Consider the following 12,980-nt stretch of genomic DNA (forward strand, 5'->3'; position numbering starts at 1 on the left):
CAATGTTTTTCAGTGAAAAAAGAAAGAAAGCATACAAAATTACCAAAGACTGACAGGGACATTTCAACTTTATGAATTCCCGATTTCATATTCATGAATTCACGATTTCAACTTTACGAATTCACGATTTCAACTTCATGAATTTAAGATTTCAACTTCACGATTTTAACTTCATATGAATTCACGATTTCAACTTCACGATTTCAACTTCACGAATTCATATATATAAATAAAACTTAATTAAATATGCTGTTAAATTTCGAATGAAAAATATTTCAACGTCTTTAAATATATTATAAAGTAGTTAAGATGGCGGGGGCGCGGAGCGAAAAGTCGCTAATTAGCGGGGGGCGCGGGACAAAGTTTAATAGATAAAACTTCGCCGCTGTCCCGCTTATTAGCGTGTTTTCGCCCCGCGACCCCGCCAAGCTAAAAGTCGAGAAAGCACAAGTTAAAATGGCGTGGGCGTGGAGCGAAAACTCGCTTATCAGCGAGGGCACGAGCCGAGGTTAAAGGAATAAAACGTTGCCCCGCGGGGTGCAGAGCGAGATTTAAAAAATAAAACGGTGGGGGGAGCGCAGAGCGAACCAACGCGCTAATTAGCGGGGAGCGGGACGAAATTTAATAATTAAAATTCGCTGCGCGCCCCCGCTAATTAGCGTGTTTTCGTCCCACGACCCCGCCAAGCGAAAAATCGATAATTAACAAGTTATAATGACGGGACCCCGCGGTTTTATTTCTTTTATTTATTAAACTTTGCCCCGCACCCTTGCTAATTAGCGTGTTTTCGCTCCGCGTCCCGCCGTTTTAACTTGTTAATTTCCGACTTTTCGCTTGGCGGGGTCGTCGGATGAAAACAAGAATGGCACAAATCAGACACCATATGTAAATGCAATTTTAAGACTAAACTGAAACATGCTCTTGGAATACTTCAGCAAAAAATTCAATTTCACTCGGGCGATCTAACCCTGATCTTACTGAATTTGTGTAAAGAATACCCTATTTTAAATTTGGAATAATCCATTCGAAACTCAAAGGAATTTCAATATCAAAATACAAAAATTAAGCAGCTAATAGTAAAGAGCCTGGTATGACCGCATCCAGATGATATTGTAAATAAATTACTCACATCTGGAACATACGTGTGCATCCCAGCTCACATAAATTATCTCAATTTTATGTCTTTATTTTAAGGAATTCGTACAAATACACTAGCTTGTCCATCATTCAGTAATCTTGGTAAATGACTTATATTGGAAACTTTGTATGAAATAAAGTGCATTTATTATTAAGGACATAAGTACATAATTAAGTTAAATTACATACAATTTTACATAATAGATACTGCAGTACATCGTAAATGTACTTGATGTAGATATACAAACAGAGACACATTTTCCCAGCTTTTGGCATCAATATAGCACGCCGTATTTTTTAACATCAATAAAATGGTACTCTTGACGGATTCCAGCAATCACTGGAATATTCTTCCATAACTTTTCCGGAGCACTTTTAAATCCTCATTTTTGCGTCTTCCAGAACGTATTCTGTTATATTTTCAGCTTTTTCCTAATGCTTTCAGTATCAACAGCGTGCCTCGATCGATCCCGAGAATAACATGTAATGTATCAAGCAGACAAATGTCTCTGTGTCTTAGCAACGCTGAAATGGGCTGCGACACCATTATAACAGCTTTTGTGTTTAAAGCATCACTACTTAAATGTCTTTCTCCAAATAAATCTTTAACTGACGATGATTTCTGAAAGACTGTCCTGTGTAGAAACTTCTTCAAATCTTTTTGAACATTAATAGTCACAATGTTTTTCCCAGGGTAGAAATATGTACTAAGACATTCATTCGTGAATTCAAGCTTCATGTTAACCAGATCATCATTGTTCTCATTTAAGTTGTCTTGAATGAATACACATACACTTAAGGTGGAAATGTCATTGTTTAATCTATGTGTAACAAGTTGGGAGATAGCTTTACAATGTTTCTCATTAACTTCACCAAATCTGCGATCATTTCTAATCTCCAACACTTTACCAAAATCTTTACATGAAAATTTATTATCATTTTTCACATACGACCTGTTCTGCAGCTTCTTTACAGTAGAATTTTGATTACTCTTATCAGTTGACATTGCAGCCCTTTGGTGGTGGTTTTCAGTTTCGATTGCAGACCCTTCATGGTGATTTTCAGTTGTTTGATCAAAAACAGTTTTCTTAGAATTCTGACACAATTTTACTTCTTTCCGAACTTCTTCCTTGTCATACACATTTGCCTTTTTAAATTGATCATAAAGTTTTATCCTTGCTAATTCGTGCACTTTTTCGTGATTTCGACCAGGAAAGTTATTAAACTTTACCGTAGCTCCTTTTAACTCATCCGTCTCATATTGCTCTGATATATAAACACAATTCCCTCTCTTGATTTGGTCATTTACTCGCATATGTCTTTCTTTCAGCCTTGTTGTCTGATCGTTAAATAATACACGCTGATGTTCAAATGCATTCTTAGTATATGTTGCATGGTCCTGGACCTTTCCAGATCCGAGATCACCCGCTTCTGTGTGACTGGCCAGGTCCATAAAGTCACCATGGCAAAACTTCATGGAATCAGATTCTTTTCTTTGGTGTGTTTCACATTCTCTATTAGATGAACATTTGTTCTGTGTATGTGTCTTAACTTCTTTTTCTAGAATTCTAAGGCTGTTTTGATTATCATCGTACTCTGTAAAAAATAATTGTTTCTGTCAATTATGATTTAATGAATTGAAAATTGTGTTTGAAAATTTCATGACCCAAATATAGAACATTTTATTACGCATCAAAAACAGACAGATGTATCTTAAGCCGGTGCTAGGGGGCGTGGACGGTAGTTTGCACTTGACAGTACCGTCCATGAACAGGCTCAATCAAACCGAGCCTGCAACATTTTCAATTTTGCCATGTTTTCTTTAGGGATTCTTATTTTCTCTATTTTAGACTGTAAAACAATTTACTGAGAATTACAGGTACATGTATGTCTGGGAATTCATCAACATGTAATTTAGCGGACTCCAGGCCCCGTGTTCGCTGACATTTCTGATCCTAAAAATTTTGTGATTATGGGACCTGAAGATAAATAATACATTCGCTGCTGCTGCACCCACACATCTGCTTTTGTACATGCTTGTTTTTCAAAACTACAAAAAAAAAAACATTCAGAATACTAGATTCTGTCATATGTATAGAGCTATGTCATATTCTTAACGGACATAAGTTGAGACTTTCTGACATACACAGGGTGTTGGTTGACTCTAGGACAGGGGCGAATATAGGGCACTTGGCGTCGTTGGCGATAATCTTTCACAGAAATATGAACATTTTTTTGGCGGATATATACAAATTCATACCTTTTGAGACAGGCTCTCTGTTTTTCTTCTGTAACGCTGGATCTTTTAAAGTCTTTTTAATCACTATTTGAAATTCTCTACAAATACAACGCATCTGCATCGCCTCTGTGTCAGAAGTATCAGTCTTACATTTTTCCGTTTCTCGTTTAACTCTTTTGTTCACGTTAACGAGGTCTGATATCGGAGTGCTGCCATATGCACTTTTAACTATAAATATTGCTATTATCTGCAAACGTTTTAATCTATCACGCTTTCTGTCAGTTGTAGGGTTATACAGCGCAACCAAATCGAATCTGTCGTCGAGTTTTATGTCAATATCTTTTGGCAAATATTTTGCATATTTGCAATCTTTAAATGGACACTTTTTCTGTAGATTCTTTAAGTTATGATCTTTCTTGAGATTCACAAATACTTTTCTGTCATCTGTTAATTGTTTACATGTTTTCTTCTTAAATTTTGCTGTAAAACGCATTTTGCATCATTTGACAGTTGGAGCGAAATTCTGCACGTGTTTTGTTGTTTACAGAGGGCGCGATTTTGCTGGTTCTCAAATTTGTCACCGTCTATTAAACGTAAAATATACAAATTGGAACCAGACTGTATTGTGCTTAATATCAAACGTGCTTCCGCTGAAGAAAACTAACCGCTCTCTTGACATAGCAGTTAAAAACTATTAAAGATGAGTAGTCCAGCTGTTGTGAAAGAAGATGATCATATTATTTTAAGGAAAGGCGATAACTTGAGGTTATTCCAAGTTCATAGAAATAGGTAAATTGAAAGGATGAGTTTATTCGTGCTCATTTCTTTTCGTATTCAGTATTAATATTAAAGTTAAATAAAAAAAATAACCCAGTGTGCCATGCTATATTAAGCAATTGATTGTAATTCTGGGTAGCTTTGTTAAACTTACCCTTTTTGCGTTTTCATTTTCGCTAAAAGTAAAATAGTTCAACTAATTTTAGATTATTTTTTCGAGATAATTTTTGACAGTTGTACTCGGTTCCTATGATATCACGGGTTCTATGATATCACGGTATTTACATTTTCTGTGGCTGCTAGTAAAACCAACACACGATGATAATAAATATTTGTAAAACTGGCACAATAAATTCATTTTCATCTGCCAATGAGTTTAATTTTGTGAATAATAAATGTATTCGTCAAAAGAAAACTATTTTATTAAATCTTCTTATTTGACAACTATTTTCCAGCGATTTTTTACCCTTTATAAGTGGTATCGAATAATCGCCCCATTCACAATCACAAATGGACCTTCACAATTTTCAGACTGGGTCCGACGGACCCGTTCACAATTCTGATGAAATTTCATAATTCCCATTAATTAAGTCTTAAGTCTCTTCGTATAATGAATATTTGCTTGTTGTGCTTTGTTTATCTTAAAATGTGTTTAGCCGACCATGATGTGCGGTGCGTTCGCCCTTTAAATGTTTGAACTGTTTAAATACGAAACTTCTAGGGATGAATCAATACCGAAACAAGCGTCTGGTAATTTCTGTAAACATCATTCAAAATGTCTAGTAACAGTAATTACTACATTAAAAATATTATATGTTCTTACTGCTGAATAAGATATTCACAATCTTAATTAAAAAATTCACAGTTTGTTAAGAAACAACGCTTTTTTCCCAATTTTTATGGTACGGTACCCATTCACAATTCAGGGAAAAAAATCGCTGATTTCCATTCATTGTTTTTACACAGTCAATTAAAATATGTTATAATCAGGCCATCCTTAAAAAAATGTTTGTTTGCAGTAACCTGACCGAGAATTTTCAAGGTGGGTAGGTAGGTCGATTTTTTTTGATTTTTTTTTTATTGGAACTGTACTGCCAAATAAACATGGAATTTCAAAATGCTGGACAATATATGCTTTGATAATCTGGTAACAATTAATAAATTGATAACTGAATTCTAATTTAATAAGACCTACATTTTATTTCTTCTATTAACCTTTAAAAGAACGAAAACAAAGCACAAGGCATAATTTTCTGATTAAAAAAAAAAATTTTTTTTATCCAGACCATGAAAAAAAATTTTGAGTAGGGGCAAATTTTGTGAGTCGGTCGCGTTACTGCAAACGAACATTTTTTTAAGGATGGCCTCATATATACATATCACATATTGTCAGTTCATATGGTTTGAATTTTATATCAAGTTAACTGTTGGAAGTTTTCCACAACTTATCTTGAAGATTTTGACCCATCAATCCTTCCATACTTGCATTTTGGGGGATTACCGTGATACCATTGTAACGTCCTCTGAAATTACCCAAAATGGCAGACATTGAGAATAGTTTAAAAATGATGTTTAAATTGGATCTTCAGAAATGAATTTTTGACAAACAGTCTTGGAAAAGGATCACTTATTAAATAGAAGAAAAACTCATTCATGTACGATATTTATATTTGAATATGTTACGATAAAGTTAAGTACCATGATATCATAGAACGCTGAACCCCCGGCTGATGTCTTTCTTATGATGTATGAATTTGAAAGTATAAAAGAATCTTTAAAATGGGTCAAACCAGGCACGTCTAATAAAGTTAGAGATTTTATCATCAGACAGTTCTAGTCAGTAATTTCCATTGCTTCTCAAATGTCTCAAAAGCAGTCTTGCCTACAAAAACTAAACTTATACCTTGAAAACCCACCCCGACCTCACCAAGATATTGTAAATACCCCCAAACGGATGATGTATCTGTCAGCAAGAACAGGGTGCTGAAACTCCTTGCCAACCTGAAGATAGACAAAGCTGCAGGTAATTCAGCCAATAGTCCTCAAAGAACTGTCAGAGGGTTATTCCTAGGGACCTGAATTCCTCAGGCTGCATATTTTTCTGGCCAAAATATCGCAAATTATCCAAAAGCCCCTGCTGTTCTATTGGAATCAATGTGATTGGTGCATACGCTATATTAATTACTTAAATATACAGTTAAATGGTATTTTTTAATTTTTGATAAGTTCTTTTTAAAAAAATATGTGTAATTCTTTTTAGAGATGTATGGTTGGAAAAGAGTAAGTTTAAACTGGATGGAATAATTGGTTTTCCATATGGTTCATTGTTTGAAGTGAAGGATGGTGAGATGGTGAAAATGGAGCGAACTGTTCAGCAAGATACTGATGCTTCAGAGGAAGGTATGATAAGATGGAATATATATCTTCACATTTTGTGGGGAAAATGTATAATATATTGATACTAGTATGAATGAATTATCAAAATAACTTGATTGATAAATCTTTGAAACTTGAAATGATTGATAAAAATTTGAAACTTGAAAGTGTAAAAATATAAGTTATGATGAAAAAAAAAAGTTCACATTAATTATTTTGAGATTCCACATTTATTGAGATTTAAAGGTTTGAATATAATTTGCAAAATCTGTAAGTACTCTCTAAATTTTAGCTTAAAAAAATACAAAAACTTAAAAGTTAATTGACTGTATTACTGTAGAACAGTTCACTAATTTGGAATGGAATATGTATGCAATTGTGCATCTGAGGTCGAGTGGTTAAAGTTGTTAACTTCAATGCATTTGCCTCTCACTGCTTTTGGTTCACACCACACACGCTTCTTAGGATCCTTGATGTTGGAACAGCTTTCCGACTAGCTTATGGAATGTTGGTGGTTCTACTCTGTCTCAGGAGCCTGTTTGAGCCTGAAATAATGTACAGAGGGGCAACTGAGGTCTTCCACCACCATTAAAGCTGGACAGTCACCTTATGACCGACACTGACAGTCTGTGTCAGTGAGACGTTAAACCAACCAAAAGAAAATGTGAATGAAGCCGGGAAGCTTAGTCAGTAGAGTGGCTGAATCGTATGAATGTTTTTGTTGGACTTAAATCATTAGAAATGAATCTGGGTGGTTTTATGAATTTATTTTTTTGACAAGAGTGTTTGTTTTGGGTTATACTGTCTGCCTCTCACATTCAACATAGGGATGGCAGGTTCGAACCCTACTCAAGTCTGCTTCTTCATATGGGCACCAGTAACTGGTTAACTAGTTCCAAGGAACAGAATAGAAAGTGATTTATATCAGATGAAAGAACTTGTTTTATTGTAAAGCTTGGGATGTCCATGGCCAAGTTGTAAGGGAAGTTGACTTCAAACCACTTGCCCTTTGAATTTGGCCAGGGACTTTGAATACTTTCATGTGAGAAAGCTATCCAGTTAATTACTCAAACTCAAATGTTGGTGGTTCTACTTAGGAGCCAGTTTGTGCCTGAAATAATACATGGAGGGGCACCTGAGGGTTTCCTCCAAGAGTAAAGCTTGAAAGTCACAATGGGACAATTACTGTGTTCACTGTTCCCCAACAAGCCTGTTTGATATTTTTTACAGGAAAAGACAACAGACATTTGCAAGATAAGGACAGTAACCAGAAATTGACACAAGAGGAAATAGAACAGATGAAGAAAGAAGGAGTATCTGGGGATGTAAGGGCATATTGTTTTAATCCTGTCTTCTTAATATTTATTTTAACATTGACACAGCATCATTATTTGTACTTATTGTTCATTGAGTTACATTAATGCTGCAATGACCCCTAACATTTTCAATTTACTGGCATCCACCACTAAAAATATGTGTCGGTTTCACTTTCTTTCAACAGTTAAAGTAAGGGGAGCTTTATAGGAGTTATTGATGAGCTTTATGGGAGTTATTGTGGAGCTTTATTTGAATTGTTAAATTACCTCGAGCAATTAAATGTATATGTTTAACTTTAGTTGAGATTTTTAGTTGTAGGAAATTAATTATAATAGCCAGTAACTGAACAAACTGAAGCTAGCTACCAAAAAGGAACATTTTATATGTATCATATTGTCTGCAAAATATTGTACAATGAAATTAAGATGTTGTCATTGATTTTAAGTTTAAAATAATCTTTTTCAAATCTTTTCTTTTTAATAGCATCTAATAGAACAACTGATAGAAAACAGTGCCACCTTCCAGAGTAAAACAGGATATGCACAGGAAAAATGGGTCAAAAAGAAGAAAAAAAAGTAAGCAATAGTATTTAAAATTTTGATAAGACATGTACTTATGTCAATTACAATATCATCCTTCTAGATCTATAGCATTGTTCTGTTAATTTCTTGTTATAATTCAGACATGAATAAATATTTTGAGTCTTTCTTGACATGTTGTAAACATGATTGAATGAAAAGACTCTTACAGTCATGATTCAAATATAAGTGAATAGTTTTGTGCCTGATAGTCTTATTCTTTTCTTGCCATGTTTTAGACATAAGTTTATAGTTTGTTTTTTGACATGTTTCAGACATGATTGAACAGTTTTATTCTTTTCTTGTCATGTTTCAGACATGAAGGTATAGTTAGTTTCTTTTTTGTCATGTTTCAGACATGAATGTATAGTTTGTTTCTTTTTTGTCATGTTTCAGACATGAAGGTATAATTTGTTTCTTTTTTGTCATGTTTCAGACATTTACTACAATTTACTGTGTTAAAGCCCACTACAAGACTTATGTGTGAGATGCACTGGTCAAAGGGACCTTCCAGAATATGGTAGTATTTATTTCTATATCAACAGATGTTAAATATAGTTACATTTAGACTTATATTGTGTGAGAAACGGTCTGCAGGCTATGTTTATATTAAATTATTTTTCTACTGATTTTCATCATGATTTAAAAGCGACCTATTAGTTACATAGGAAGTTTCGATAACATTCTAAGTTAATATGTACATGTTTTGTATCTTATTACAGTAACTTAAGGATCGATACCCTTGGACAGATATTAACAATGGGTAATGTACGTGCCAACAGTACAGTGATGGTTGTTGAGTCATGTTTAGGTCTCATTACAGGGGCTGTACTGGAGAGACTTGGAGGTATATGCATAGTCATCTCAATGTGTATAACCCTTTATCTGCTATGTTTCTTTGGTGGACTTGTCCAGCTTCCATATTTGGAACTGCCCATTATCAATTTTTAGAGATAATTGCATGAAAGTTTGAATTTGATCAGTCAACAGTATAGAGTGTGGTCAGACTGTATGAATGTACAGACTGGTCGTACTCTGTACTGTTGGCAACGGCTATTTGTTTTCAGTTCCAGCAGGTTTAGAATTGATATATAATCTTCACAGAATTTATGTGCTTCTTATGTCTGCACGCCTCCAGATGAGCAAAATTATTTCTATAAAATTAAACCTGGGAAAAAGTGTACTAAGATTTAGGAAAGGTATATAGATTCAAAATTTTGGTAAAAATCTACATGTTATGTGCGATTAACGACTGAATTTTTCAGTATGTATAACTATATTTCTACAGCGTTACTAACGCATCAAAGGCTATTTTTGCATATTTTGACCTCTTTATAGTAATTTACCTAGGTTGTAAGTGCCATTGATAATGTGTAAATTGCATTCTTTTGGTAACTTTACAATAATATACTGTTAAATACATTTTCAAATTTTCAAGAAAATTAACATGAATCTGGAGGTGTGCTGCTTTAATACATTCTGCGCCACTTTGTTTTTTTTTCACTGGACTAGTTTTAACAGTGGGACTGTTCTTTTCACCCTTGCTTTAGTGTTGGTGTAATAGTTGCTCAAAGTTTTGCATTTTATCCAGAAATTTGTATATTATATTGTATAAGGTTTAGTTGTACACAAAAGATTTAAGTATGAAATGGTTGCATGTTTTAACCAGAAAGTATCAAATCCTAAATAAAACATGCCTTTTAGAAACATGTACATAAATGTTTCCATTATTAATATTTGGATTCATTCTTGGAGAAAGAAAAGTTTATTTGAAATTGTCTTTCAGGATATGGAAAAGTGATCAGTTTTTATCATGGTGACTCACCAATGAAGTAAGTATATGCTGAAGTAATAACCAACTGTTTGTTTTACTCACCCTTATACTGCGTCATATACACATAAAGACGTTATGGCATGGCCGTGCATATATTTTGAAGTGACATCTTTAAGCATTTGAACAATAAATTGTGCATTATTAAATTCAAGACAAGAAAAATGGATATCTATTTTCAGTCTAACATGCTTATAAAAAGAGAATTGATAAAAATATGCTGAACTACATAAAAAAGCATAGAAGTAATTTTCCTGACATCATTTGGGTTATTGACGTCGTATGTGATATTATACGACGTACAAGCATTCATTTTTTATATCGTGCATATATTATGTTACAATACCCTCGTCAGTATCTATTTCAATGGGGAACAATGTGAAGCTTGTTAAATGTTCTTTAAATACAGCATAAAGGCACAGTAGATGGTAGTGTTATAATTGTATATGTGTCAATGAAAAAGTTATTCTTTTTTACTGTAAAAAGTTCTTATTTTGGGTACGTGAAAAATAGAATATTATATTTGTGTAGCTTCATGACTAAATTTATTGAACTTGCTGAATATCGTATTACATTTTATGCTCTCCACTGACTCGCATAATGTAATTTGATTCAATTTGTTCAATAAATTCAGTATTGAGCATACACTTGTTCAATATCCTCTACATGTATTTATGTACTATGTCAACAAAATCTAGTTTGAATAAAAAATAATTTTGCATTACATTGTATTTACGTTTTCAGATGCTCCAGAGTATAACTTTATTGAACTTTTTCAATAAATTCAGTATTGAATTTACACTCATTCAATATCCTTCTTCTTATTACGCAGGAAATGATATTTATTCTTTATCAACATTTCAGGTGCAGTTTAGATAATTATGACTTCCCAAAAGAAATTATGGACACTTTATATAACTACCCATTAGAGCTTGTAAATTCTCTAAAGCACACAAAACCAGACCAGCAAAATATTGACTGTGTCCCATCTGTGACATGTGATCAGCCTGAAAGTATGCAGACTGATGATAAAACTGTAACACAGTCTAATTGCAATAATGACTCGGCAAATTCTAAAGAACAAATGCATACATCAGAGACTGGTTCTCAAGAAAATTTATCAGCAGAAGGCTCTGTAAACGAACAATCAGATAAAACAGTGGACCAGTCCAAAACTAATACAGAGACTGCTTCCAAGGAAGAAAATGAAGTTAAAAATTCTGGGAACAAGTCTACAAGGGCAGATAGGTGGAGTAAGAAGAAAGTTAGAACACATAAAGATAGAGCTGAGGCCAAATTGATCCGAGCCAAAGAAATTGAGGAAGCTAGAAAAATAATACAGCAAAAGAATGTTGACTGGTATGCTAAAATTCGTTTTGATTTCTTTATTTTGATTATGGGTCACTCAGTGTTTTAAATGAACTGTCAAGTCTGTGGTGTTCAGTGCATGGTTTTGATAATGTAGGCAATTAATAACTAAAATTGGACATAAGTTTTTTTACAATCTTAGTCTATAACAAAATACTGTCCACTGTCATTCTAATATTATATAACATAACCTTTATTCTCTAATAGGTCTATCATGAATGTACTTTTCAGTTTGATAGTCGCAACCAAATTTTACCCGACCCCGATCTTGCTGGCACTGATAGATTATGTGGCGCCCTCACGACAGGTTGTAGTCTACTCCCAGTTTAAGGAGGTAATTTTCCATTAGTTTTTCATTTCACTTACACCTATTATTTGTGTATTGTACTTGCCCTCCTTTGAATTTGGAAATATCTCATTACAAGTTTAACCCTTTTGCTGCCAGAGGGTTATTTATTTTTTGATCACCTATTTGCCAGAAGGTTTTCTAAGAAATTACTATATTATTATCCCCCGCCGATGGAATCGGGAGGGGGATATAGTTTTGGCGTTGTCCGTCCTTCCGTCCGTCCGTCCATCCGTCCGTCCGAATTTCGTTTCCGGAGTAGTTCTCTGCAACTACTTGCTGGAATTCAACGAAACTTTATGGGAATCATCAATATCAAGAGGAGATGCGCATCTGGCCGTCCGTTCGTCCGTCCGAATTTCGTTTCCGGAGTAGTTCTCTGCAACTACTGGCTGGAATTCAACGAAACTTTATGGGAATTATCAATATCAAGAGGAGATGCACATATCGTCGGCTTGTTCCGGTCAGACGCTTTAACTCAGAGTTATTGCCCTTGATTAGTTATGTAGTATGCATATAGAGTAAAAATCGTTTCCGCGCTACTTCTCTGCAACTACTGGCTGGAATTCAACGAAACTTTATGGGAATCATCAATACCAAGAGGAGATGCGCATATCATCGGCTTGTTCGGGTCAGACACTTTAACTCAGAGTTATGGCCCTTGATTAGTTATGCAGTATGCATATGGAGTAAAAATCGTTTCCGCACTACTTCTCTGCAACTACTGGCTGGAATTCAACAAAACTTTATGGGAACCTTCAATACCAAGAGGAGATGCGCATGTCGTCGGCTTTTTCGGGTCAGACACTTTAACTCAGAGTTATGGCCCTTGATTAGTTATGCAATATGCATATGGAGTAAAAATCATTTCCGGAGTAGTTCTCTGCAACTACTGGCTGGAATTCAACGAAACTTTATGGGAATCATCAATATCAAGAGGAGATGCGCATATCATCGGCTTGTTCCGGTCAGACCCTTTAACTCAGAGTTATGGCCCTTGATTAGTTATGT

The 12,980-nt window shown here is 34.5% G+C and overlaps 2 protein-coding genes across 2 annotated transcripts; one reads left to right on the forward strand and one right to left on the reverse strand.

Moving 5' to 3' along the window:
- Nucleotides 1-1,176: 1,176 nt before the first annotated feature.
- On the reverse strand, nt 1,177-3,979 carry LOC132731249 (uncharacterized). The gene is made up of 2 exons (XM_060717408.1): nt 3,398-3,979; nt 1,177-2,733 (listed from the first exon to the last, which is right to left on the reverse strand). The coding sequence occupies exons 1-2, from the start codon at nt 3,867-3,869 to the stop codon at nt 1,559-1,561; spliced, it is 1,647 nt and encodes a 548-aa protein (XP_060573391.1). The 5' UTR covers nt 3,870-3,979; the 3' UTR covers nt 1,177-1,558.
- LOC132731250 (tRNA (adenine(58)-N(1))-methyltransferase non-catalytic subunit TRM6-like) lies at nt 3,963-11,957 on the forward strand (the record flags this gene model as incomplete). Its single annotated transcript, XM_060717409.1, is given in 9 exon segments — nt 3,963-4,165; nt 6,414-6,553; nt 7,760-7,854; nt 8,330-8,421; nt 8,861-8,944; nt 9,147-9,271; nt 10,211-10,256; nt 11,120-11,614; nt 11,855-11,957. Coding segments are annotated over 9 exon segments (1,269 nt in total), but the record flags the coding sequence as incomplete, so codon positions are not given.
- Nucleotides 11,958-12,980: the final 1,023 nt, after the last annotated feature.

This window comes from Ruditapes philippinarum, unplaced genomic scaffold, assembly GCF_026571515.1.
Source record: "Ruditapes philippinarum isolate M1 unplaced genomic scaffold, ASM2657151v2 ctg124_1_1_1_1, whole genome shotgun sequence".
Lineage (NCBI taxonomy): Eukaryota > Metazoa > Mollusca > Bivalvia > Venerida > Veneridae > Ruditapes > Ruditapes philippinarum.